The following is a 26,930-nucleotide window of genomic DNA, read 5'->3' as shown; positions in this document are numbered from 1 at the left end:
AGACATAAAAGGAGAAAAGATAGAAAATGCTATCATTACTTACAGGGAACCAGCAAAACTGACTTCTTTTAAAACTGTTTCTAAAGAAACTTGATTCCTAGAATTGGCACAATGTCATTAGTAAGAGACATTATGCAATTTTAAGTGAAAACTATTTTGGTTATACAAACCCCATCTTATAGGAGGCAAACGAGTCTGTAAATGAGTATTTTTCAACTTGAAAGGGATTCATGTGAAGTATCTAACTATGATTTTTTAACCTTGGAAAAGTTATCTGTTCTGTAGTTCAAAGCAATAACAAGAAAACAAACACACCTTCCTCTAGTAATGGCATCATCTTTTCCTCTCCCATTTTACAGCAGCTTAATCCACATCCAGGTCTATAGTTCATGTGTTCTGATGAATGACTACAAATTATACCAGGTAATCTGACGATCGATTTGTCTGGCTAAAGAAACGGTGCGGTACTGTGCAATGACAGCTATTAGATGCATCAGGAACCTTGCATGCAACATGGCAGTCCCCACCCAGGGCTAAAGTTCTATAGCAGCAGATAAGGTCAAGACACAGAGTGTCACACACTCCACAAAATCAGGTGAAATAGAACAGGCTGTTTATTCATTAAAATTAAATCTGTCAGAAAGGCTATCTATTACTTTATAAGTACAGCAGAAGATAATTTACTGTACAGCAAGCGAAGGAGATGATACCCAGAAAAACGAAATCCAGCTATACAAGCATTTATAACTCCATCATCACTAACAACAGTGACACAAAGATAAAAATGTATGTTACCTTTCCTCTGAAGCTGTGAAGAACCAAAACTTCAGAGTTTAAGATTTGTGATCTATACTGTCAGACAGCAAAGCATCACCATATACAAAAATACCACAATTTAACTTTCAGTACTAGGTGTTTTTAATTCAATTACAAATGAACAAATCAGATGTACAGTATTACAGATCGTGCAAAGGAAATTGTCCTAATGCTCCTATGCTTCTCAGATGTGGGAAGCACAATTGGAAACATATGTGTTTCTTAAGCCATAATGTTGAACCTTCACGTCCCTCTAACGCAACTGAAGGACCATTCTAAACACTCAGTGTACCTCGGGTGGACCTATGGGATTCAATGTACTCTGACACCTACAAATGAATGTACCAGAATGAGGAAAGCAATAGTGCATAGTACACAGCCATGACAATCAAACAAGAGAAATGACGAATGTAATAAAGTGATTCACTGTAGAAGACAATGTAATAGAATCCAGGAAATCAATCGCTGGACTCATACTAGTGATTACTGTGAAAGTTATAAATACATCCACTTCTTTATAATCCTAAGGAAAGCAGTGATCACCTCTGTGTGACAGACAACAATTTCTTTGATTGTAAAACCAAATCCCGCATACTAATATACACATAAATCTGCAAATGCCCGATGTTATTCACATGCATAAAAAATTATGTGATTCATCCTGCACATACTTATGAAAACAAGTATACATATTCAAATTTCTGGAGTGTGATTTATCACATCATTTGAAAGACCAAGTTCTACATCACATCCTACGTTTCTTCATAAATAACAGCAGGACTTACGCTGTTTCAAAGAACAACTCGAACACATTCCTTATTCAAAGATTTTCACATACAAAATCTTCAACCACATCCTCAGTTGGTTACAGATGGCAAAACTACATTAAGGTCAATAACAGCCGAGCTAATCTGAGCAACAATGGGGGCACTGACAATGACAACAGAGCAGCTTTTATGTATGTTAAATTATTCTATACAATGAAGTTGACATACAAAGAAATTACCTATTCATAAAAAAAAAGAAAAAAAGAATTCTTTTTCTAACACATGTAAACTACAGTGCTTGTTAATTGGTATCTTTAATTATCATAAATTTAAAAAAAAAGCAGTTCTTAACTGAAAATAATCTGATAGATAACTGATACATAGCTAGTGTTCCTATAGAATCATAAACACAGACCCAGGCAAAATTACAGCTACAGGGGTAAGGTAAACTAGTTTATGATGTTACTTACAGGCTAATCTTTGTCGTGACTGTTCTGGAAGCATCCAAACTCTTCAGCTTCGAGCTGTCTAAATCAGAATTTGTTTGTCTCTCAGCTGACACACACAGGTCTCCATTTTTAATCCCATCAGTACGCAAGAAAGCTCTTCCATCCGAACCATTACCATGCTTTACTGCCTTGGTCTCATTTCTGCCTTCAGCAAACACCAAGGGAGTGTCTTCTGTCTTATCGGCCAAAGACATTTTGGGAGATTCCAAGCTGTCTTCCCCAAAAGCCACAGGTATAGTTCCCTTTTCCACTGAAGTTCTTTTTGTTATTGGATTACTCTCTGGTGATACTAAAGGTTGCCTTTTTGAGGAGTAATCTTTTACCTGACCCTTCAAACCAGTAGGGGAAAGGGGGACAGCGTCCGACTGATTCTTTCTATATGATCTTCTCCTTGTAGGGGTTGTGTTTGAGATCTGCTGCTTGCCTTTGTCAGCTTCAGTTTTAGATGCCCCTTTGTGAGCAGATCCAACTTTTAGGTCCTGATTATTACCTAGGGAAGAGGAATTTCTTTCAGGAGTCTGCTGAGGAGACTTCGCTTTTCTTTCCGAGTTTATCATCTTGTCTGAAAACACTTCAGAAGAGACATCATCCTCAAAAACAGATTCCTCTCTTGCAGTAGTCTCAGCCTGGTTTCTCTCTCCATTTGGAATGTCACTAGATGACTGAGATTTTCTCCTTTTTCCAGATCTTTTATTAGCAGATTTTTTATCCATTGTGTCCGAGTCACTACAATTTTCTTCTGATGTAACAGTCACAGGCTCATTAAGGAGTTCGTCAGTTTTTCTTAGATAGATATCAACTGTTAATACTCTAGCAGAATGTGTGTGTTCACTCGCCGCAGATTCCAACTCGTATGGCAAATCCTTTGGTTTTGCATGCCCAGGCTCCTCAGACACCCACGTGTTCACGAGCTGCTTGTGGCTTAGGATACTCTTTTCTAAGTCGTCGCTAGACAAATTTCTCAAGCTTTTTATGAAATCTGGAGTAGTGGAATTATTTATATCTGTGATGGATTCTTTCTCCAGTTCCGGGGTTTCCACATGGAGGCTATTCTCAAAGAAAGAGTTTTTAATGGTTTCGCTGCTGCTGCTCCAATCTGCTGACCACTCACTGTCAGAAGAGACTCCTCTGCTACTCCATTCTGAAACGGTATCACGATACAGTGGTCCTACTTCCCCAGTGAAACTGTACTCCTGCGTCTCAGGAACGGCACTCACGTTTCTCACTTGCTTCTGCAATTGAGGAGCTTCTTGTCCTTCCTTTATGTGCCTACAGTATATTGGCTGTGCTCTGTGAGGGGAAACTGACCTCTCCCCTTTCCGATGCGAAGTGTGTTCTAGTGGATTTTTGACATTTTTCCTTTTCCCTGTACCAAACAAATTTCCAAGTCTTTCCAAAACTGGTTTCTTTTTATTCTCTTCTCTGCAAGAATCTGGAAATTGTGAGGTGGACTGTAAAAACAAAAAAACAAACATTTGGTTAATGTCAAAATTGTTTCTACAATACATTTGTTTGTATTAGCACCACATATAAATTAAAAGGACACAGTGAATGGGAACAAAGCAGCTTACGGAACAATACTAGCTCTCCAAAAAACCCAAGAAAAACAAAACCCTCAAAACCCAAAATCCCAAGATCCTTCTGCATGTTTTTGCCTGTTTGTTTACAACTACGCTCATCTTGCCTAACAATCCCAGCATTTTATGTCCCAAATCTCAAACTTTTGCCCAATTAGTTAACATCACCCAAAATAATACAGGAAAGCATCCTGGTGTCTGTAAGACAGTGGACGAACTGCTCGGTCAAAAATTTCCTTACAAAAACAAGAGCAGGGAGTTTAACCTTCCTCTCCATACTGGCCAACTTAGTTTTGACACTTGTGCTGGTAGAGAATAGTTTCAAAGGCGTAAGTTGTATTACAATTCATACATTGCTCGCTAATGAAGTCAAATAAATACTTGGCTTGTGTTTTGGGCTAGAAAACCCAGAACTGTAAAAGCCACTGCATCATTCAATGAGCATTACTGGGTCAAATACTGCCCTGGATTACTCTTGGTGAAGTTTTCCCTTACAACTTCTAATTAACATGGTAAACAGGAAACACGCAACAGCATTGCCGAGTATACATACATATTTGCATTTTAATACATTAGCACTTTTTACATGCCGGTACGATGAATACTTGTTTTGAGATGTCTATTTCAAAACACCGCGAGTATTTCCTACTTCGGCGGATCCGACCTCCCGAGGAGCGCGGGTCCCCCCTCGGCAGCACCGAAGCTGCTTCGGCGCGTTTTAAACTTGTTTTTTTGCTCCCCTCGCCGCCACTGCCCGCCAGCGGCCAGGAGACTCTTCCACCGCCGAGCGCCGGTCGGGCAGCCCTGAAGCACCCGCGCCCTCCGCGGAGCCCCGCTCACCCCGCCGCGGGGACGCCACCGGTGGGGTCTCTCCCCCGCTGCCGCTTCCTTCCCCGCGGGGAAGGCTACGGTGTACCGGGCCGGTACCACCTCAGCGCCCGCCGCCCTGCGCAGCCCAACCCCGCGCGTTACCAGGAGACTCCCTCTGAAACTGCCGCCGTCCTTCACCGTCCCAGAACAGGACGAGCGGGAAGAAGGAGCCACGGCGGACTTTACCCGCGCCGCATCCTCGCCCGGCTCTGCAGGTGCAGGTGCCTCGCCTAGCCGCCCCGCCGAGCGAGGGGCCCCACCAGCGGCCCGACACTCACCACCCGGCCCGGCCCGGCGGTCCCTGCGCGGAGCTGCCCCACACGCACCGCGCCGCTACCCGCGCGGCTGCCCCGGCGCCAGCTGTCTGGGCGCTCCGCCTCGGCCCGCCCCCGCAGCGCACCTCCGCCCGCCCCGAGCCACCGCCCCGGCCGCGGGCAGCGGCTCTACCTGGCCGGGCCGCCTCCCTCGGCCGCCGCGGCGTACTGGCTCCCAGCGAGGGTGAAGGCTGAGGGGCAGCGGAGAGCACGGGAAAGCGGGCGCCCTCGGCCACGGGCGAGGCCTTCGAGGGGGCTACGGAACGCGAGTGGGCGCCGCATCCCGTGCGTGCCCCAGCAGCCCGCGCTGCGGCGGCTTATTTGTTATTGAGGGCAAAACGCCGCTCCGGGCGAAACCGACGGACTTTTGATGTTGAGGGAAAAGCGCCAAGGGTTGAACGCAGGCTGTCACGCCGCCTTCGCCGCCGCGGCGGGTGGCTGCAGGGAGGGCTGCCCGGCGTGAAGCAGCGCCCGGATCAGGAGAGGGCCAGCGCTCGCCCTCCGCCTGGCCGAGGTGAAGGGGCGGCGCGGCCCAGGAGCACGGGTTTATCTCCGGCCGCTACAAGGGCTGCGGGCGCACCGGCTGCCAGCGGGCCCGCTCTCCTCGCCACCCGCGACGGCTGCGGGGCAGGGGCGTGAGGAGGGGGCGGTCCGGCCTCCCCACGGCCCCAGCCAGGGCTCGGGAGTAGGCGTCGCTCTTCCCAGCCCCGCGGCAGGACCTGCCCGGGTAGGCATGCTGGGGCCGGCACCGCCCGGCGGCTGGGGCCATTGTGGGAGATCTCTGTTCAAAGCCCTGCGGGGAGATGAACCCGCATTTTCCATCTCGCAACCGCGGGGCGGTAGGGCCGGCGGGCGCGGCTGACTGCCGTCTGCGCCCGCCGCCGACAGCCTGCCCCTGGCGTGCGGGCCGCGGCCCCGGCTGCAGGGGACCGGGGCGGCGGGCTCCGCACGCCGAGGCGGCTCCCCCCTCCCCGCCTGCCCCCATACCCGGCCGAGGCGGCGTGAGAATGACGCCGCGGCCTAATGGTGCCGGCGCTCTCCCCGGGCGCTCAATTAGTATTTAATGTTTAATGAATGCCAAACTAGTCCTCTTCTAATTAACGCTTAATTACTTAGATGAAGTGGAACAGCTTCAACAGGAAGGACCACGCAAGTCTCACTTCGGTGCTTCTGAAGGCTCTGCGCAGAGGCGGGAGAGACACCAGGTCAACCCACCTGCAGCTGGCCGGGTGGCCTGGCACACAGCATGTCTGGCCTTCTGGCTATTGAAGAAAATAAGGCCCTTTTTTACACAGTTGCTTCCTCCTCCGGGTGAACAAGTATTAAGTTAGTTATTTTTGCTTAATCAACAGACTAACATTTGGCCTCTGTCTGTAAGTCCTTCAAACGTGAGTTGTGAGATGTCATCTTTGCTCCGGAAGAGCCTCGCAGAGCCTACTTAATGCCAGCAAAATGGCGTGCAGCAGCAAAGCTTGCCCAAACATAGGGAAAAATATGGAAAACCTAAACTGGGGAATATGTAGAGTTAACTTACCATACTGCAACCAGATATCCACGGGAGCCCTTGTCTTTCCCTAGCTTTCTTAAGTCTGTTGCTTATATAAGCAACTGTACCACCAAGGAAGTCCCGTGTTCACACATAACGATCCTCCCGCAGCAGCTTTCAGATAGGCAAGTCTACGATCATGACCCTAAACTTCAGTGTTTGGGGATTGTGGTTTTTTGAGAGATAGTGAAATAATCTGCAAATGAGAAAATTTGATGTCTCTTTTTCCCTCCCTTTTCTGACTTCTTTCAACCCGTAGAACCAAAACACTAATTAAAGAGCAACATAGAGGGCTGCGTTGAGTTCATACAGCTCAGACAGTTAAAGTGCTTTAGTGATAAGAAAAACAACTATAAATTTCCCTATCAGATGCAACAATCATGAGTAATGCAGCCCAATTACTACCTAATTTCTTGATTCTACATCTGTATTGCCAGCACTAACTAATTATAGGATAAGGAGACAGTAATGAACATTGCTAGCTAAAAAAAAAAAGTAAAAATATGAAATTTTCAGCAACACATAAAGCAAGCCAATAAGGAATGAGTGACACTATCTGAAAATTCATGATAACTACAAGCGTGAATATTGTTCATATTAAAAACTAGTGAAACACCAAAATAGGGGAAATTTCACTTCATTATGGTGTCAATCTGCATATTAGTATTTGGATGTAAAATAGCTGTCAGTCCTCTAAATTAGTTGGGATTACATTATCAACCTGACAATCATTATTACACTTGCAGTCAAGCTTTGGGTTTTCAAGATTATGCTTGGAAAAATTAGTTATTTGAACTGTGGATCTGGATTTTTCTCTTCCCAGGAGATGATTTTCATAAAGTCCATGGGAACTTAATTATCTTTGAGACGTCTCCCCCTTTCAAATGCAGTTTAAACTGTCCAACAAGTTCAAAAGGTATTGGATGGAAGGGAGGAGGGACAGCCAGCCAGTCCAGTCACATAAGCCTTGTTTCCTCAGGGAACGAGGCTAAAGATTTTTTTCTTGATCTTGAAATAGCTACCCTATGTAAACTGTTTTGAAGTAATTTCTTCATACAAAGTACCTTAATTATATACAGCTCTTTCAAAACACATAAAAGGCCAGGTACTTGCCCTGAAGAGCTTGTATTTTAACTCAGATAAATGTAGGTGAGCCAGTATTGCCAGTGCAATAGGGCACAGAGACCGAGCTGCTCAAGAGGCTCCAAAGTGGGGCCGAGCCTGACAGAGCAGGGCACGGGAATACTTGATTTCCAGAGCACAGCAGTGAAATGTTTGATTTTCAGACGGCAAGAAGTATCCTTGCACTGCGGATCAGGCCTCTTCAACATGTTTCTGCTCAAGCATTCTTACCCTTGAGACATTAGGCGTTTCAGAAATCCCTGATCAAAGGCGTTGGCTACTGAAAAAAACAGAGAACTTGTCTATCCGTTCCTCGGACAGCACGGAGGAAGCTGTTTCAAGTACACTGCGTGACTCTTTAAAGCGGTGTTCTAATCTGAAAGCGAAACGCCGCCTTCTGAACCAAGAAATGTAGATCTTGTTTGTGTTTATATTCATACCTGTTTATGTTAGCATTAAAATATTTCCTCTGTTTTTGGCTGGGGTTTTTTCTCATTAGCTAATGTAAGTTGCCACAGCCAAACCCCTAATTTAACAACGTAATTAAACGTGCTTTGCTGGTCTCCAGTGGAGAGAAAGCATAAGCTGCTGTGATTTGTTGAATCAGAACTTCAGGCTGTGTCTCAAGGGATCAATTGGATGTTATTTTCTTAGATTAGTTCATCTGAGTCAGTTGAACATGACTGAAAACACTTCTTAGAGCACATTATAGAAAAACGTAGTGCTTTTACAAGTCATTAGCAATTTTGTGGTAACTAATATGTGGTAATATCTAGTGTGGACAGTTCTGTAATTTAAACATTTATTTGCTAGTGTATGTTCACCTTCAGAGGGGAAAAAAGCAACAAACAGTATTTAGTGAAGAGTAAGTCTGAGCTTTATCATTCACTAGAAGGTCACAAATATCTGGATTTCAAGTAACATGAAAACCTTTGAGACTCTCCTATCTTGAACAATTCTAATAATGTACGACCCTTCTGAGTTCATACAGGAATGCCAGGAACTTTGGGTATCTTTAATTCACAGCACTGTAATTCTCACAGCCATGAGAAACAGAATGCCTCAGAGTTCTAGCAGTCACGTGATATCCCAAAAAGTGCATTAGCCAAGACCACTGAAATAAATAAACTACTAGTTTTCAGGATCTAGTATTCTGCAGAGACTGAGACTCAAATATTCAACGCTAGCAGTGCCAGGCTTTGTTAGGCTGAAAATCTGGCTGGAGTACTGCTGGCACAATGTGCTGTAAAAAATATTAGTAGGAAAACTAGAAGGAAGGATGTACAAAAAAAAGCTAAGAGAGAGAAGTCTGAGCAGCACAAGACCCACTTGAGTCCCTGTTTCACGTCCTACAGAGAGAAGATTTCATACTGCTCTCCTACAGGTGAATGCCCTAACTACTGGCAGAGAGAGAGGGAGTTGTGAATGGAAATAAAGGCTTGCTGCTTTTGCTTGTGTTCTTATTTAAAAAACATGGAAAAATTATACTTAACATTTGACCTGAAACAATTTATATTTTTTTTTGTGATTCACTGAGGGAAAAACCCCAATTATATTGCCAGTTAACCTAAACAATTTCTAAACTTAACCAGTTACCTTGCCATCAGTCAACTAGATTTGAATGACTTCAATTCACTATAATAATTTTTCCTTGTTTTTGCTGACCCTTCACAAAGCCACAAAAGAGGGGTTACTATTATGAAAAGTACGACTTATTTTATTTTAATCCCCACACTGCCTTCTTCCAAATACTCAAGAGTTTGGCACATACTCATTGAACTTTTTTAGCATTTCTTTTAAATTTATCAGATTCCAGGTTGACAGTGTCCTCTTCAGAGGTGGAGAAAGAAATACACTTTAAATTTAACAAGTCCACTCTAGCATGGAATTTATTCCCTGCCTCTTCCAGCTCTTTGCCTGCTACACTTTACAGAGGATATAAACAGCAATAGCTGGATTTTAAACAATTTCATCTTTCCCTGAGCTCTGTATACAGGGAATGTAGTTATCTAGATTGGGGAACTTACCTGGATAACCAAGGAGCTATAAATGTGAGACTGTTGAGCAGAGTGAAGTGAAACAAACATCAGTTGTCTTAGTAGTCACATTTTTCCACAAACTATATTTTCTATTTTCCACTAAGTCAGGATATTGTAGCAAAGCAGTTCGTGTCTTCAAGAGAACAGGACCCACCTGCTTCCAATTTATTTTTTCACTGTAAAACTAAATTTTTAGTTCAAACATTCACTGAAAACTGACCATTTTGCAGCAGCATATAGACTAATGAGAATACTGAGCCTGCATGTTTAACTGATTTTTTGAAAGGAAAAAATCAGTTCAAGAAGCATAGATGTAAGTATAAATCCCGTATTATTTCTTAGGTGCCAAACATGGAGATTTAGATATTGGATGTATCAAAAAAACCCACCAAAACTGAAAGAAGCAAATCATGCAAAATCAAATAAATAGAAATCTTTCAAAAAAGCTCAGTAAAGACAAAGAAGCATAAATAAAGATTGAACAGATCCTTACATGAGTATTTAGGAAAGGAGGCTGATAAAAAAGAACAGGCATGTCAGAAAAGGCATGCCTGCTCCCATCTCCTCTTCCCCAGAGCTAGTTATTTCCATATACTAAAATCTTTACCCCCTCCCCTTCTGTCAACAGTAGCATCTGTCAGTTAAAGAGACGCTCTATAGAACTAATGGAGATCAGTTGATTTTATGATTTTAAAAAATTAATCTTGTATTAACCTAAAGATTTCTGTCGGAGTTTAAAGAGGGGAAAAAAAGAGAGTGCTGTTTGCCTTACCATGATGATGATAATTCTTTTTGCTGTTTACAGAAGAAAAAACAAACTATGGTGTGTGAGATGCAGTCCTGCGTGTCATTAACCAAACCCTTTTTCTTAGCAATCCTCCCACGCTTTAACCCCTTCTTTCTTCTGGCAGCACTCAGTTAAAAACAAGCAAAAAAGGAAGTAGTATCTGACTTGAGCCTTTCCAACTGATAAGTCATTTGGCAGACAAATTATAACTATGAAAGGGATTCAATTAGAGGATAGGAGAAAGAGCTGCAGAAGGGTGGCAGCAAGTCCTTCAGTAAGCACCTCTACAGAAGCAGAGAACCTGTTGCAAAGAACTATGAAGTTAGTGTTGAGCAAATGCCTTACGTGCATTAATTAACATGCAATACTAGAATGTAGATATGCAACAGGAGGAAAAAATATACCACACACGTCGGTTCTCACAAACTTGATTACTGTTTTCTGATCAACATTTAAGATGGCTAAAGAAAAAAAAAAATCACTCGTGCCTTTATTCAGTAAGAGATTGATTTACACAGGCATCCTTGGTTCTTTGCCTTCCTGAGTTGGTATATTAAATCTATTTTTCTAGCGACTCATGGTAAAATGATACTTAAAAGGGACTTGAAAAAGCAGAAAAGAAGCAGCAGCAGAAGTAGGAGCAGGCATTATTCAACACTGAAACACTAAGAGAATATTTAAACTATCCTGAACTTGGAAGACTTCTAGAAATAAAATTATATGCAAAAAATGGCATTAACATAAATTATTGTACTTGTAACTCTTTGTGTTTCAATGTAAGAGAAAGTGAGAAGGTTTGATGAGAGTTAGCCTCACATCTTTGCTCTCAGGATTTTGAGGCTTGCTGCTGGGTCAGAGCTGTATCATTAGATAATCTAGTCAAAGATTCAGCAAGACATCACCTCTTTTGAAGTAAAGAGTGAGAATAAAATTATATTAGCTGTGTTTTGTTCTAAGAGACAGGAACTTGAAAGTACTTTTTCTGTAGAGCAACAGAGGATAAATGGCAAAAGCATTTTGGAGGGGATGAGAGAGGCTTGGAAGTCTTTTAGGTCTCCCTAGCCAGAAGCCACAACTAATAAATCTAACCCTTTTTCTTTTTTCAATTCCAAATGCAATTCAGAATGATAACGAATCTGTTACGTAAGTGGTTTTTTATTTACTAGGTCTCTTTCTTCTAGGTTTGCAGGTCTCTCTTCTGTTTTGTGAGAGCGTACAGTGTCCTGTCACTAACTGTAAATGGTGTATATTGCTAAGTATAGATTTAACATAAGTTGTCTAATTTAGATCTGTAGCTCACTGTAATACTTCCCATTTCCTTTTAGATTAAGTATTTATGTATAATTACTGGAGATAGGAAATAGGATTCTTTTGCTGCAAATCTTAAGAGTCTCTGTACAACAGGCTAAGCTCTAAATCTCTGGAAATCAGCTCGCTCTCAGGCACCATCAATCTTGATCTCTTCCCCGTGCTTTCACGCAAACTTGTTGCTGTCAATAGGAGCTCCACAGTCTTGAAAGTATACAACATTTGAAAAAGTCTTGCAGCATTTCAGAGCACATCCAAGAATTTCATAAAAGCATCAGAAATTCCCAGAGGAACCCAAAATCAGGTACTATGACAAAGGCTGATAGTTTTTACTATTACTACTGAGCTTACAAACAAAAACTGCTGGTTAGGTCAGCTAAAAATGTGCAAGTGACAACTCCTTATGTTTCCTATTCTGCATTGTTCTTATCTAAGAAAAAGCATTTTATGTAGCAATCTGAATTTATTTCTTTGCTTAGACTTAGATACAGTAAAGCTGACATATATTCCCAGAAAAGAAATTATGCACACTGAAAACACCTTTGAAATCAGACTGTGGAAATTGTATTTTAAACTGTCAGACTCATTGTAATCCTTGGATCTCATTCCACATAGTCTAATCCGTCTCCTCAAGACTGTTTATACATTTTTACATTAAATGATTATGGGACAAAGAGGAAATAATCCTAAGGAGCCACACATGTTATTAGCCTTTACCAAACACGGCACTGATGTGGCTACTCTGTGCTGGCTAACTGAGCTGGCTCCTCCTGGGCTAGCTTGGGCATCTCTACATGATTCTGCATGTAGCCCAAAAGCAAGGCAGGGTTTCTAATATGCTCCTCTGCCCAGTCTTTCTTGTTAGCTAGCTCTAAGTGCTCAGCAGATGAAGGATACAGATTGTCTCACTTTCTGCTTGCACAAGGTAGGAAACCTAGGTTCTTACCTGCAGTTTTAATTCAGTCTAGGGAAAATATGCCTAGGAGTTAGTTTAACTAAAGCACCTGAGTGTTTTAGTCCTGCAGCGGCTCTAGCTCTAGATACCTAAAAGTAACTTGTGCCATTTGAAATTTAGAAAACTGAGGTAAAGCAGATAATCTGAAACAATAAATGGAAAACTAAAAGCCTTTCGCTAGCAACCCAAGACTTTCCCCAGGTCAGGCACAGCAGAAGATAGGCTGTCACAGGTATACAGGGTAGGAGGCGGAAAGTCATCCTTCTGAGCACTGTCTTGTTAATGTGAGACTGTAAAACTGCAAAAGAATAAAGACAGTAAACAAGCTGCAAATTGGATTGTTAATCTGAGCAAAGCCAAATTGCATAAACAACAAAGCGAACTGGATGTTTGACATACTTGCTTTGGGAAGTTGCTATGATGGTCCTGAAACAGGAAAAAATTACTGTATGTTTATGACTCTGAAAACCATTTAGTAGGATGAAAAATGACAATATTCAATCAAAGTGTATTTAAATGTGAAATTAATAGAATCTCTCTTCTCTACAGAAGTTCCCATTAAATAGATATAAATCGTGCAATGTAACTTCTATTACACATGATGCCGGAGTACCGTGTGGTACCTTTAAACAAAAAAACCTTTCAACTGAAATGTGTCTCAAGTCAACCCCCACAATGTGAAGGCACCCAACGTAGCAGCTGCTTTGGAAAATTTGGGCTTGATAGTCTATGTGCTTCAAAGAACCCTACTGTAAAATGTATAAAGTATTTACATCCCTTGATAACTTCTTTGATGTACAGATTTTTCATCATGTACAGATGAAGAGTATTAAGTACAAGGAACTATTATTACTAAAATACCTTATCCTGACTTTATAAAAATGGCTGGACATTTCATTGTACATTTGAATTACAATATTATAATTTAGCATTTATTCTAAATTACAGTGTTCACCTAAGGCTCCCAGAATTCCCTCAAACTAATTACTATAATAATTATGACAAAGAATTGCCTTAATATTAATTAGAATAAACTTTATAAAACCAGTACAGAGAAGATAGGAATGACTCAAGACCCACTGGTTCCCTGCAGTGCAGTGGGCAAAAATTAAATCAAGTGGAACAGTCCTGCAAACTCTTTGCTCTGAATCCCACGATTACATCAGTATCACCTAATATTCACCATTAAGCAAGAGAAACTTCTAAGAGAAAATGTTTTAATGAAATGCATTTATATTCTTAGGTGTGTTTATTTTAGGCTCCAAACAGAACTAATTAGTATATAAAACATTAAAATAAACAATACGTGTCTGTCCAGAAAAGAGATACATTATTACTTCTGAAGAAAAAGGGAGATGTATGTTTTCCTGCTATTACAGCTATATTATTACAGGCATGTTGCATTATCCTACCATGCACCCAAACTACTAAATGTTAACTGCTGAGGAGATGTAGCTACAACAGCATTTAAATCTCACTACTATTACTAGTCAATAGTTAGATGAAAGTTCAGATTCCTACCTGGTATTCTTAAAAAAAAAATTCAGGTCTTAATGCAACAGGGAATTGGATCAAACTGGATGAAGCTATTTAGTTCAGAAATACCAGCATTTCCAGGAAATGTCAAGAAATATACACAGGATTATTGATTCTGCACTGGAATTTCTGAGTAAGACATTAGTTTGGGCATAGGCCAATCCAACATGCTCCAGGATTGGCTTTGGTGTCTGTGCCTTACAACAAGAGACATTACAAATGTACTTTTAAAGTTAAGCCTTAAAAGCATTATGATTAAACAAACACAGTTTTAACCACAACCATTCTAGCATTGGGCTCAAACTACTTTAGATCCTTTCCAAATAAAATATGGTAAAAACACTCCATGAGCAACTCTTTGGGACCACTTTGCATAAGCTTACTCCATTGTTTGTCAGTACTTGAGAATACAGGAGGGAGCTGGTTGTCTACCATTAAAACCTGACAGATGACAAGTGCTTCCTGTACGTAGAAGGCAGGCGTGTGTCTTCTCTCCTGTTCCTACTCTCCCGCTTCCTTCCCACGCCTTCTTGGCACCTGGTGGGAAGGGGGTGGGAAGACAAATCTCTGCTCCTCTGTATGGATTTCCTCTAGCTACCTACCCTTTTCATCTGCAAGTGACTCCATCTTTTGTGTCTGCTGCAACTCGGGCTTTCCCAGCCAGCCGCGTGATGAACCTGACAAGTCTCTTCAGTTTTCCAGCTGGGCACAAGGCTCTGAACAGCGGCCGGCAACAAGCAGGGTGAGCTTCTGTTTTGCTAGGTGGCCACTGAGAAAAAAAAAACCCTCACAAACTGTCTATACCTTTTTCATGTTTGGAAAGTGGTTTTCTTTTTCAGGTCCAAGAGTCAGAAATTTATCTGATAAAAATTAAGTCTTATGTGCCAAAGAAAAAACATACCCTCGGCATTCCCAGAAGCAAAACAATCAAAACTCCCTTGGAGAAGGGGGAAAGGGAGTATCCAGAACTACCACTGGATAAAATCGCAAGTTTCTCTAGATGAAACGCAAAAAAAGTAAACAGATCTTGATGTTCTTTTTATCGAAATTCTGGTTGCTAAACATTTACGGTATGGTTTGGATTTTTCAGACTTTTCAAAAGCTAGACTCTTCAATCCCTATTTTCCTTCTAGACAATTGTTCTCTTTTTCAGCAAATATACCCTAGAAATCCAACTGGTAAAATGAAAATAAATTAAAAAACAAAAGGAGGGGAGGAACTGTAAAGATGGGAGAGGAAAAGAGGCTATATTTTTATTTGCATGTCACAAGGTATAATTTAGAAGAAATTACGATGTCAAGTTCCATTATGAAAAAGCAATGTTTGTAGAACAAAACATTGTATTCTTTTTAAATCTTTAGATATTGTTTGCAACCACAACAAACTCAAAACTTATCTGTTGAAATGTTAACCACTGTGATTTTGAAAATTATATGAACAATGCTAGTTTGTAGGAATGGTAGATTTCTTTTAGAATCTCTAAATCTTAGTCAAACAGTAGTTTAGGCAATTCTTTACTCAAGTGGATCGTGCTTTGCTTTTTCAGATCTCAAGCCATGGCAGATTGAGTGCTTGTTTTAAAGGGTTAAGTTAAGGAGCATTCCAGAGTATTCACTATAATTCAGTTCTCAAGAGAATAAAACCAGAAAGATGAAGTTTTTCATGACTACCCTTTGCAAACCCATTATTATACTGCAGCTGGAACTACAGAGCAATAAATTACACATATATATACATATATACACATTCCTAATTGTCATATGCATTATATAGTGTATAAAGTGGCAAAAGCCTGGTCAGGAGGAATGAACTATTACTAAAAGCTTTCTGTCGCAATCTTCTCAGATCTGAGGGTGCACAGGTGTACTGTGCATATGCTGAGCCACCTGGTCACGTAGCATGGCAAAATGGAAATAGGGTTACACCCAAGGAGGGAGCACAGCTAGCTGCCAAGGTCCTGAAAACCATTCCAACGCATTGCACAAGTGTTGAAGTGGTAAAAGAAAAGCATGATGCAAAAGAGTCTACAGCGCTCCACACAGATCACTGCACAGTAGCCTAGCATGGAGGCCAGAAACAAACCCCTGGTGATTCAAAGAGCAACTTCACAGGACTGTACTCACCAAGGGAAAGAGAAGGGAGGAGTATGCCCTTTGGGAAGAAGGCAGTAAAGTGCCTGGTGTCATCCTCAGAAATAGCATGAGCAACACCAGTGAAATGTTGAAATGCTATGTAGCTAGGTGTTTGGCATGATGATACACAAAGGTGGGGCAGATAAAGGATGGCCACTGATAACACTGGACTGCCTGGTGCACACCCCCATGTCACCGTTACCACACTCGTTATGTACTGTCCATGCTTGATCATTGACGACAGATTTCCTTAATACTTTGCAATGCATGAATGGCACATTGCCTTGCCGGGGCAATGCCACACTGAGTATATGGCTATCCACATTATCTCACTCCTGGAAAGCACAGTATTGTGCCAGTTTGATAGACCTTTCATTGTGTCACTGCTCAGGGAACTGTAGATTATTCAGCAATCCAGCCCTGAAGACCTCAGCACTATCACACATCCTGGACCATTGCTCACGTGACTGTATTTTAAGCCGTCACTAGCCCTCTCAAACAGAAACAGTTTTGCCCATTGCATTTTCTAAATTTGTTCACAATATTACATGAAGCATACAATAACTAAGATGAAATTCAACTCCAAACATAGCTCAACACGAAGACTATGCAGGATGCAAGTCCAATGTAAAGTTGGCCATAGCCTTTTTATGATTCTTCTGTATCAAGGTAGATGGGGTGAACTGCTTAGAAGGAGAGTGCTCGAAGTGACATCTGCTTTAAGCCGCCAGCCAAGAATAAATATAAGCTGTCTGATACCTGTTACTGTTTGGAGGGGTTTTGCATGTAAAAAACCCCAGAAATCCCCTCAACAAACTGTGAGTACTTGAAAGATGTCTATCAGAATAAGAATGTGCTGGTATTCGTATTATGCCTTCAAATTTATTTATATTCTAAAGGGGTGGATGTACTTGACTCAGTATATCCACTGCCACCTTGAATGCCAAAGTGTTAGACTAGAAGACAAATTCCTCTCACACCAGTATTCCAGGAGACATGTTCCTTCTACAAAAATGCTAAGTGACTCCATGCCATCTTCCCTCCTGTCTTTCGCATTTCTCTTCTCTGAAGTCCATGCTGGCTGTCTGCTGTAGTCCTGTATACCTGCAATCAACCACAGCTTAAAGGCTCTTGTATTCTCACCAAAAAGTAGCAGAAATACAAGAGAGAAGGATGATTTCAAGGTCTCTCTGAACTAGCCATAAAAACCGGACATAACCTAGATGTTATTTTTAGGAAATAAGAGAGTCGTTGCCTTAAGCCAAGTTGGAAATAGCAAAATAAAAACCTTTTTAAGTTAATACAGAAATAAATTTGTGGTTCAAATAGTGATAAAAGGAATAATGAGCTGGGAATATGGAAAAAAGTGGACCAACAAGGAAATTGCAATGATGCCATCAGTCTAGTCAGCAGAATGGTATTTTATGAAGTGGAGAAGTAATTTTGTTGAGCAATACTCAGAGAGGTTCTGTCATGGATAGCTGAGAACCTCTCTTGTGCTGTAACTACCCATAAATTTCCAGACTTTTTGGAAGATAAAAGGACGATCAGGTCTTTAGTGAGCTATGTTACAAAGCCAAATCATAATAATCAGCTAGTTTTATAGTGGACGTGATGTCCGAGCTTTTTCACATTGGGACTTCTCAGAATTTTGGTCTCTGCCTACGCAGTAAGCACGACTGTGCATGTATAACTAGCTGCTGGATTCTTCTGTCTTCATTATTAACAAATGTGGTTCAGTTGAGGGCACCTGGCATTTTCTTCTATGAAAGAATCATAGTTTTGTATCCAGAGCATCTCTGCTGCAATGATATGGATGCTTGCTGTGTCCTGGGAAATCTGGGCAGAATGATGCTTAACCAAAGGTACATATCATTATGGATACTCTTAACTCAGGAATTCTTAATTCTATTGTGTGCCTTAGACAGATCAACCATGTTAGAAAGAAAATTCTGTTATGAATGGCTTACCCTTCTGGGGATGCAGTTACCAGAATTGTAGTTCTTTAACCAGAGACATAAAATAAAACAGACTTACAGTAGAATCCTAGAAGAGCATAAACCTGGTATCAGGTAACTGAAAGCACAGAAACAGCTTATTTTGTCTTCTGAACACTCCTACTTCAATTTTTGGGTTTGCTTTCTTTCCTATCTGCTGTGGATTTAATCTATGAACAATTAAGCGTTCTTGCTTTGGTGTTTTGGCTTGCTTTGGTCTTTCTGGCTAGTTTTGGTGCAATCTTTTTGGTCTTTTCTCTATGGTGTCCCTCTTGTCCCCTCTCCCTCCTCCTATCGAGGCCTTGACAAAGAAGAGATACAGATAAAGCAACGGACGTGCAATTATTGCAGCCCGAAAGCAGAAGTGCTTCATGTACACAAATTCATATCACGTTTATCTTTATTTTTTTTCTTTAAAGCAGACATGATACCTAAGTTCTGTCAGCCTGAGAAGTGTCGCCAGTGGTGACTTACAACTGTGGATGGCTGTCCCAGTGTCCTGATTGAGCATTCCTACAGGTACAACAGTACCCATGTGCTGTTAAAAGTAAATTGCTTGTATAGGGGCTCTGTTACTTCTATGGTTTTTCGTGTCAATGTTGAGAAATATTTCTATTAAAAGACAGCACCTTAAGCTGTTAAAACTGAAAGAATTAACAAAAGCATCGTTCAGTCCTCTGCTGTTACTTAGTACCGTTCTTTAGGAAGAGCTGGCCTACGTGTGGGTTCTTGCTAGCAGGTGGTATTACACAAAGACTCTCTGTACGTGCTGGGGCCAGTTTTGCTTTGTTTCCATGATTCTGAGCATCCTTTTCTGTCAAATATACTTATGGTAGTCAATGCTGCCATTATGTCTCTGTAGACCATGCTCTTAAATATACTCTCAATGGAAAGCACTTTGATAGAAGCTATCTTCAAGTTATTCCCCCTGTACTTTGTGGGTTTTAACATTTTACCATATCATTTTAGGTTACTGGTTTATGACACTACTCACCAAATACTGTGGACAAGTAATTTAAGATACAATGGCTTCTTGGAGCACAAGTGTTTGTGGGAGACATCACTGTGACTTAAATGGTCAGCATTTAAATACTGTCCCAGTTCTGTATTTTCTGGCTTCCATGATGATTTCAGTACTATTTAAATTCTGTTTGCTTCTTATTGTTTGTGGTAGTGTTGTGTTTTTAATTATGAATTGCATATTTATCAATTAAATAACTCTGAAAGAATATTTCAGTATTAATCATCTCAAACTATTGCAAAACATAGCATGACTCAGAGTTAAGCATCCTATAAAAACTTTAAAAGTTTAAAGGACAGAGCAAATTAAATATTTGCTAAGTGTATCAATCCTTTGTCAACCATGGCCAGGACAAAATGAGGCATTCTTTTTTTCCTTCCCACATCTCTCCACCCTACTCAACTGGTTTGGTTTGAAAATTTTATTACTTTTTTTTCCCCATGAATTTCAAAGTAAACACTTCAGTGTTCTTCTCCTATTAACATCACTTTCTTGCCCAAACCACAGCATGGTTCCAGCCCAAGAACAGGAACAAATTGTGTAGATAGGATAAAAGGAAAAATAATAACTTTGATAAACTATTATAACACTCTCATGTTTTCCTAGACATTTTAAACCACAATAAGGAATGACTGTGCTGGCCAGCACTATAACATAATACTAAAATCCGTATTAGAAGCCACACAGACAATGAATAATGTAGCTATTCTGAATGTTGTCAGAAAGCTCTCGTGTGACCCATGCTTCATCACATTTGATCTTTTTCCATTCTCTCTATATACCATTGTCTTCAATTCATGCAAATACATCAGGACAGCAATCCCAAATACATGGCTTATGGATAACATCCCCCAAACTTTCTTCAATTCATACATACATTTAAATATACATCCATATATATGTATGTATACATGTATATATAGAAATGTAAATAAAATTCCTACATATATTCTAGCCTATAAAACAGTCTATTGCCTTATTTTTTTGACCGATCTAAACCGAAGAACTGTATTTCTTCAGATATCCCATAAAGTAATGCACTAGAGGCACAGAACATGTAGGTGACTCTATAGGCAGACCCGGCTATTTAAAGAGGTTAAAAGTTATGCTTTAAAATTTAAAACACAGGAGGCTACTCTCTCCTCTGCAGGTATGACAATGGGGAGCAACGTGATTAAAAAGTAGCCCTACCAGCATGAGCACAAGCATGACTAATTGGAAAGGGAGTAAAGGCATGACAGCTTTTTGTGGGGATTATCAAGGGATTTTCAATCTATCTGTCTAATAACAAGGGGGAATTCCTGGTAGAAAAAAAATGGAAGAAAAGAAAGAAAAAAGGAAAGGAAAATGATTCAACTTGTTAAGCCCAGGAGGGAGGTAGAAGGTGTGACCATTATTTCAGGGGAAACAAGTTACACTTGGGGGAGGAGGGTGACTGGAAGCATCTACAGTAGCAATGTAGATAGAGTGAGGCCTACTATCCAACTTGAGTGACCCTCGCCATATGTCCCACTGAGGAATGACAGTAATTTTAGCAGGTAAAGAACACACTAGTTATACTCAAGAAGAGGAAAAAAAAACCAAACCCCACAACAGATCAAAGTGCGTTATTTCATACACGAGTTGAGCGTAAGTGCAGTTAAGCAGATAGAAACTCTGGCAAGAATCCAGATGCCCAGCACAGCACTGAGCAGGCTTTTTTCCCTGGTTTGTTTTTTTTTTTTCCAAGGAATATAATAAAACTTTGTCCCACTGCAACAGTTAATTAGCTGGAAATGTATAACCTATTTCAAACAGTTGAGGACCTATGCAGATTTTAAAAGAAAAGAAAACAAAACCAAGAACAAGCCCACCCCCGCCCCACCTAGGCCTTTCTTAGGCAACTGCTTTGCTATACCTGCCCTTCACCTCAAAAGAAAATACCATGTAGCGTCGTATAATTTCCTCTTCCTTTTTCCCCTTCAGTCTTTGCACAAGGCAGGTTAGTGCTCTCTTGATTTATTTTTTTTCTCCTTTGAGAAAACCTACACCAGCAAATATTCTCGGCCCCTGTATGACTCACTCTGTAGCTCCAAGGTTTGGTTTAGCTTTCGAATTCCACGCTGCAGAAGGATGCCTTCTTTTGGTCTCCAGTTTTGGGAGGAGATCGGTTAACCACTGAAAGGCCTTATCTATTAAAAATTGTGGTGAACCTTAAGGCAAAGACTTGCTCTCCTCAGGGCAGGCTCCTCTCACCTATCCACAAAATGACAATTTAGTTGTCTGTTACTTTGGAAAGTGGCTCACCTGCTTTCTCACTTGCTTGGTATTGGAAGTTTATCAAATAGCAATATAAAACGCTTTGTTTCTACCATTTAAACATCACTCTGGGAGGTGATTTTGTAACCCTGTGGGATCCCAAATAAACTTTACGTTTTGTTATTTCTGGAGAAAATAAAGTACTGTAAGGGGAAGCATTATGAGGACATGGGCTGGATGTCTCGCTAACATTTCTCTGAGCAAGGCAGAAATGAAAGAGGCAGATGAGAAATCTTAAACTGAAAATATCCTGGACCTTGACAAACTGTCGTCTTGAAAGATGAGTTACAAGAGCAGGAGGAATTAGGGATCTGCATATCTGCTGTCTCAGGAATATGGCAAAGGCAGCGATAGAATAAACTCATTTAATCCAGTAATTTGACACAGAATCAAAATGGGCTTCCACAGCCACACCTGGGTGTTAGAAGTACTCCACCCAGTTTCCTTCGTTAAATATTCATGTCATAGGACTGAATCTTTGTGTGAAAGGCAGTGGCTCTGTTCAGGTAGCAAGTAGGTGTGAGAACTCTTATCTAGATGGAGAATCCTGAGAAACCTTTAGACAGGTACCTGGTTATAGGTCTGAAAATATGACTAATCAACACCTGAATATAAGAGGAGAGACAGCATTAGAGCACAGAGATGTGACTCAGAAAATAAACTGTTTAGACCTAAGTATCTCATGTGGACTTTTAAAGTCTAGATTTTTTTATGATCATTATTCCTAGCTCACAGGAAATGTCTAAATAATGAAGGATTAAGAACTCTCTTTTCATTCACTCATTTTACTATCAGCAGAAGCCAATCTAAATTTGAAACTGTTCTCTACAGGAATAAATGCCTTTCAGCTTAACTACATGGAAACCTATCAGCTTAAAGCCTATTTATCTTTAACTACGAAATTTAAGATCATTTGAGTTTGTCATATCACAGGTAGGACTCCTTCTCAAGTGGTATTAGTATTTTGTCACTATTGAAGCTGTATGACTGCAAAACATACATTTATCTGTCATTTGATCTTCAAATGGAATTATTATTTAGTCGAAGAGAAAGGAATGAATCAAACATTCAGGAAGCTGCTTCTTTATTCATAGTGAGAACACTGGCCACATTGTTTTTTTAATCAAACAGTCTTAAATATATTTAAAAAAAAAAAGTCATAAAATTATGGCCACAGCTATCTGCTTCATGTAGTATAGGTTATATGACAGCTCAAATAATCTTCAATATGGATCTGCACAGACATTCTAAATACAAACAGGAATCTAATCAAGCTATTTTGCCTTGATTTGCAAACAAACTCAAAGACACCAAATACACCTCCTATTTAGCTCCACTGAGCAAAACTGGATTGTGCAAATGTAACCAAGGATGCAATGCATTATTTGGGAAAAGGAATAAGCTGAGCTTTAGAAATCTAGAAATAGAGTATTTTGCAGAACTGACATCTAGAATTATATTTTTTTTTGGGGGGGGTAGTATTTAATATTGTGTTAGCAAACTTTTATTTGCCAAAATACCAAAAGAGAAACTGCTGACCTTCAATTTTGTAAAACAAATGTTTTGCACACTAAATAGTAAAGGACTAGAAGAGTCAAGAAATTAAATGTCTATTTAAATTTGTATGATTTATTAATTTCTCATGGATCTAGTTACCTCTAGTGATTTAATAAACATATACTATTTATATATTTGATAAGAGCACTTTAAAATCTCTTTTTCATTGTTACATAGCTGACATTTTCAGTTGTTCAAATCAGAAGCTTACAATAAAACAAAATGATAAATTCCAAACAGCCTTGCAAAGGGAAAAAAAGTGGAAATCTTTGTACAGAACTAGAAGTACATCTGAATCAGCATCAGAGATATTTGATGAGAAAGCAATACTGATATAGAAGGATGTTGCTTTTTTCCTAAAACAATGATGTAGTGAGAGGGCAACACAACAAAAAGGAGGAGAAACAAAGTTGCACTGTATATCAAGAACTGTTGCTGTGAAGTACAGGAATAGGTAAGGTGAAGATTTGTTAACCCTGGAAGAAGATGAAAGAGGGAAAACGGTATATTTTGATACAAGTTTATTATACACTAGTTAATTGGGTGCAGAGAAGACTGGTTTTTGATCAAGGAAGGGAAGCATCCAAAAGCACAGAACCTGACGGCTTTAATTACTTCTTGGAATTAATTTTTTTTTTTTCTGTTGGAAAAGAAATACAAGACAGAGACAGTCCAACAAGTTCTTGGAATATGCTGGGGACAGCTTTTCTTCAGAAGGTAAAGAAAACCATTAAGGGAGTGGCTATTTTAGATTTTCTGCTGACTAGTAGGCATGAACTGGCTGAGAGTGGAAGGGAATTTAGGTGAAAGTGAACTTCATCATTTAACGATCTCTACTACAAAAAGGAAAGGGAAAGCAGCAAAATTTTTTATTTTTATTTTTTCAGAAAACAAAACCAAATGTTAACAAGCTCCAGAGACTGATAAGCAAGGTTTCTTAGGAAGACTGTTTAATTAATAAAAGAATGCAGGAGAGCTTGTCTGTTTTAGTCATTGCTGGAGTCAGCTCTTAATTATCTGAGGTAAAGGGAATAACCTAAATTAGCCAAAAACAGAGGATAATACAAATTAGGCTGTGTAAATTAGTCTGCAAGACTCTACTTAGTACATTTACCTTTGAAAGGCTTATGAACAGATTTCCGTACAGAGAACAGGAACAGAGAGGAGCCTGGTGCAAACAGCTTATGGTCTGTGTCATGCACCGTTCCCTACTGCTCTCCCACAAGAAATGCTGAGGGAAGGCAGGGCTTAATTAAATCCCAATCCCCATAAACCATCCATCATCAGCAGGTGACTGTATTATTACACACATTAGCAGATTATCCCAATACAGAAGAAACTGCTGAATTCACACGCACCACACACACACGATTTCCTTGATTTTTTGATTTATCTAACAATCAGACCTTTGTGTTATGCATTAAAGCATAAAACGATGTGGCCTGCTCTGATAGTCTTTTAGATGCTTCATTTAAAGGCTTTTAAATGTTCTTAGTACAAATGGATCGGTTCCAGGTTAGAGGAATGACACCCCAACAGTTTAACTTAGCTGTAAGTATGAACAATTTATTCCAAAAGAAGAACAAAATGCCAACTCCGAACTCACTAAGTAACACCTAAATTCTGACATTCTTGAATTTCCACTGAAAAAAATCAAACATCTGTTTCTGGGAGAAGTCCTTGCAAGGAGTTAATATACAAGGCCATCCAAGACAGTAATAGGGTGAGCAACAATTTTTTCTGTTGGAAAGCTAATTCCCCAGCTAGCTCTACCGCAACAGAAATGTCATCCCATCCCACCACTGCACCATTTTGCTGTTTCGTAACTGTGAAGAACTGAGCTCTTTTTGTAGGCATGTTTCTACAGTGTCCATAGGACTAAGATGCTGAGTGAGACCACAAGGGATGTTTGGGGTTTATATTATTTGTGTATTCACCTGAAGTCCAATGAGTCTTTTCCAAAGGCTTCATATAGAAATTAGTAGATGAGGTTTGCTGGCTTGAAAAGACTAGACAATAAATGTATTTGTTTTAAAGACAGAATATTTTAAGCCCTCATCAAATATATTCAGATGGATATTAGTTCCACAACCAAGAAAAAAGCAACTTTTTCAATTGCTGGCCTGCTGTGTACTTTTGTTAATGTGGAAAAAAAGTACTTCTCTCTCCATGGAAAGATTACAATAAAGACAAGAATGGCATTGCACAACCTTGTCTGCAATCTGAAATTAAGTTCTCACATTAGAACAGAAGTAATTAGCATTTTCCCTAGCTTGCTTCCATGCAGTAATACTGCTGCCAAGCAAATGAGTAACACTATACGAGCTAAATGAACACTAAAAACTGAACGCGTAGCCATTTCTCCTTCTTTGGAATAAAACTTAGCTTAGAAAACAGTACAGGTTAAGTGAGAAACTGTAAAAGTGTAGGTGCTGTTCCTTTATTATTTTGGCTTATATATATTTTATGAACAAAAGGAAAAAGCCATATGGTTTGTGAGAGCATGTGGAAGATGTCCTCGAGCCATTTCCTTTATTGGCTCTTCATGCCAGCTATAGTCATTATGTACCTACCTTATTTCCGTATATGATATTCATTTGAAAATTTTCCAGTACATCAAACACACGTCTTTTAAAGAAAGATTACAATTGTACTTAGTGTTAAATTCCATTTTCAGAACAGGCATCTTCTTTACGATACACCTAAGTGTGTGTATAGATATGTATATATATTTTTTATGTAAACACACATACTGAGTTTTCTCTTACCTTTCTAAGTGCTGCTGGTAATGAGGCAGTAGACATTGATATCGCTGGAAGAACATAAGAGTGTGAACAGATTACTGATGGTATTTGGTTTTCTTGAACAGTATAGCGTCTGCCTGATATATCATAGTACCTGAAAGGAGAGTAAACATTGTTAATAAATCCCAGCAAAATAAAGTCTGAGCTAATATCTGCTGTATTTCTCGACAAAACACACTAAGCTGTTTTCTTCTGTTGTAGTGGTTCCGGGCCTCCAGTACTTCTAAAGTTTATGGCTTTATTTTAGCCAAGCTACTTGCTCCTCTTATTAGACATTAAATTCTCCCACCTGCTTTAGCTATCACAAACTCTGAACTTGTCAGCTTTTTTTCTGATAACGAAACAACTAAAAACCAAATACAGTATTCAGCAGGGTAACCACATCAGAGTCATAAGGCAGAAAAAATTGTCGTGTTATGTCACTCCACCTCTACAGACACAGCAGATTACAACACTTGGGGTTTATAGTTCCACATTAGATCACACATTCTGTTCGCCTTCTTTCTGGAAGCTCTCTCAGTAAAGAATCAGTTGAATTCTCAAAACAGAAGGTCATTTATTGGGAAGGTGCTGTCACCATGAGAGTGTATACAGTCTTTAAAACAATACATTACTTTTAGCAAGTCAGTCCTAAAGCTTAACAGACCTAATTTTCCTTAAGTTTATTCTGCAGTAACAATTTTGAAATTCTGAATCCAAAGAACGTGGAAAATTTCACTTAGTCTCCTCCTCAGAAAGAAATAAAATAGTAAAACTGACCAACTTATATCATCTCTTTCATTTCACTGTCTGAACATTTCACATTTCACATTGTCTGAAAAATCAAAGTAGCAAGAATACAGAATTCTCTGAAGATATGGTTTTATTAAAAAGGTTGATAAAAACCAGTATTTTATATATTTAGTCCTTTAGATAATTCAATAATTAGTTAAAATCCAGCTTTTTTTATATTTATGTATTTTGATATTGTTGCTT

General features: G+C 39.9%; 1 protein-coding gene across 1 annotated transcript in view; it reads right to left on the bottom strand.

Annotated features, from left to right (window-relative positions):
• CRYBG1 (crystallin beta-gamma domain containing 1) overlaps positions 1 to 26,049 on the bottom strand; it is a 65,975-nt gene extending 39,926 nt beyond the window's left edge. Inside the window, exons 1-2 of the mRNA XM_075747813.1 lie at positions 25,920 to 26,049; positions 2,054 to 3,543 (exon numbers count right to left, since the gene is read on the bottom strand). Coding sequence (XP_075603928.1) covers positions 2,054 to 3,543; positions 25,920 to 25,955 — 1,526 coding nt within the window. The 5' untranslated portion in view covers positions 25,956 to 26,049. The remainder of the gene's footprint in view (positions 1 to 2,053; positions 3,544 to 25,919) is intronic.
• Between the last annotated feature and the right edge of the window lie 881 nt (positions 26,050 to 26,930).

This window comes from Balearica regulorum, chromosome 3 (genome assembly GCF_011004875.1).
Source record: "Balearica regulorum gibbericeps isolate bBalReg1 chromosome 3, bBalReg1.pri, whole genome shotgun sequence".
NCBI lineage: Eukaryota > Metazoa > Chordata > Aves > Gruiformes > Gruidae > Balearica > Balearica regulorum.
The sequence above is the reverse complement of the archived record's forward strand: the minus strand, read 5'-3'. Positions and strand labels throughout refer to the sequence as shown.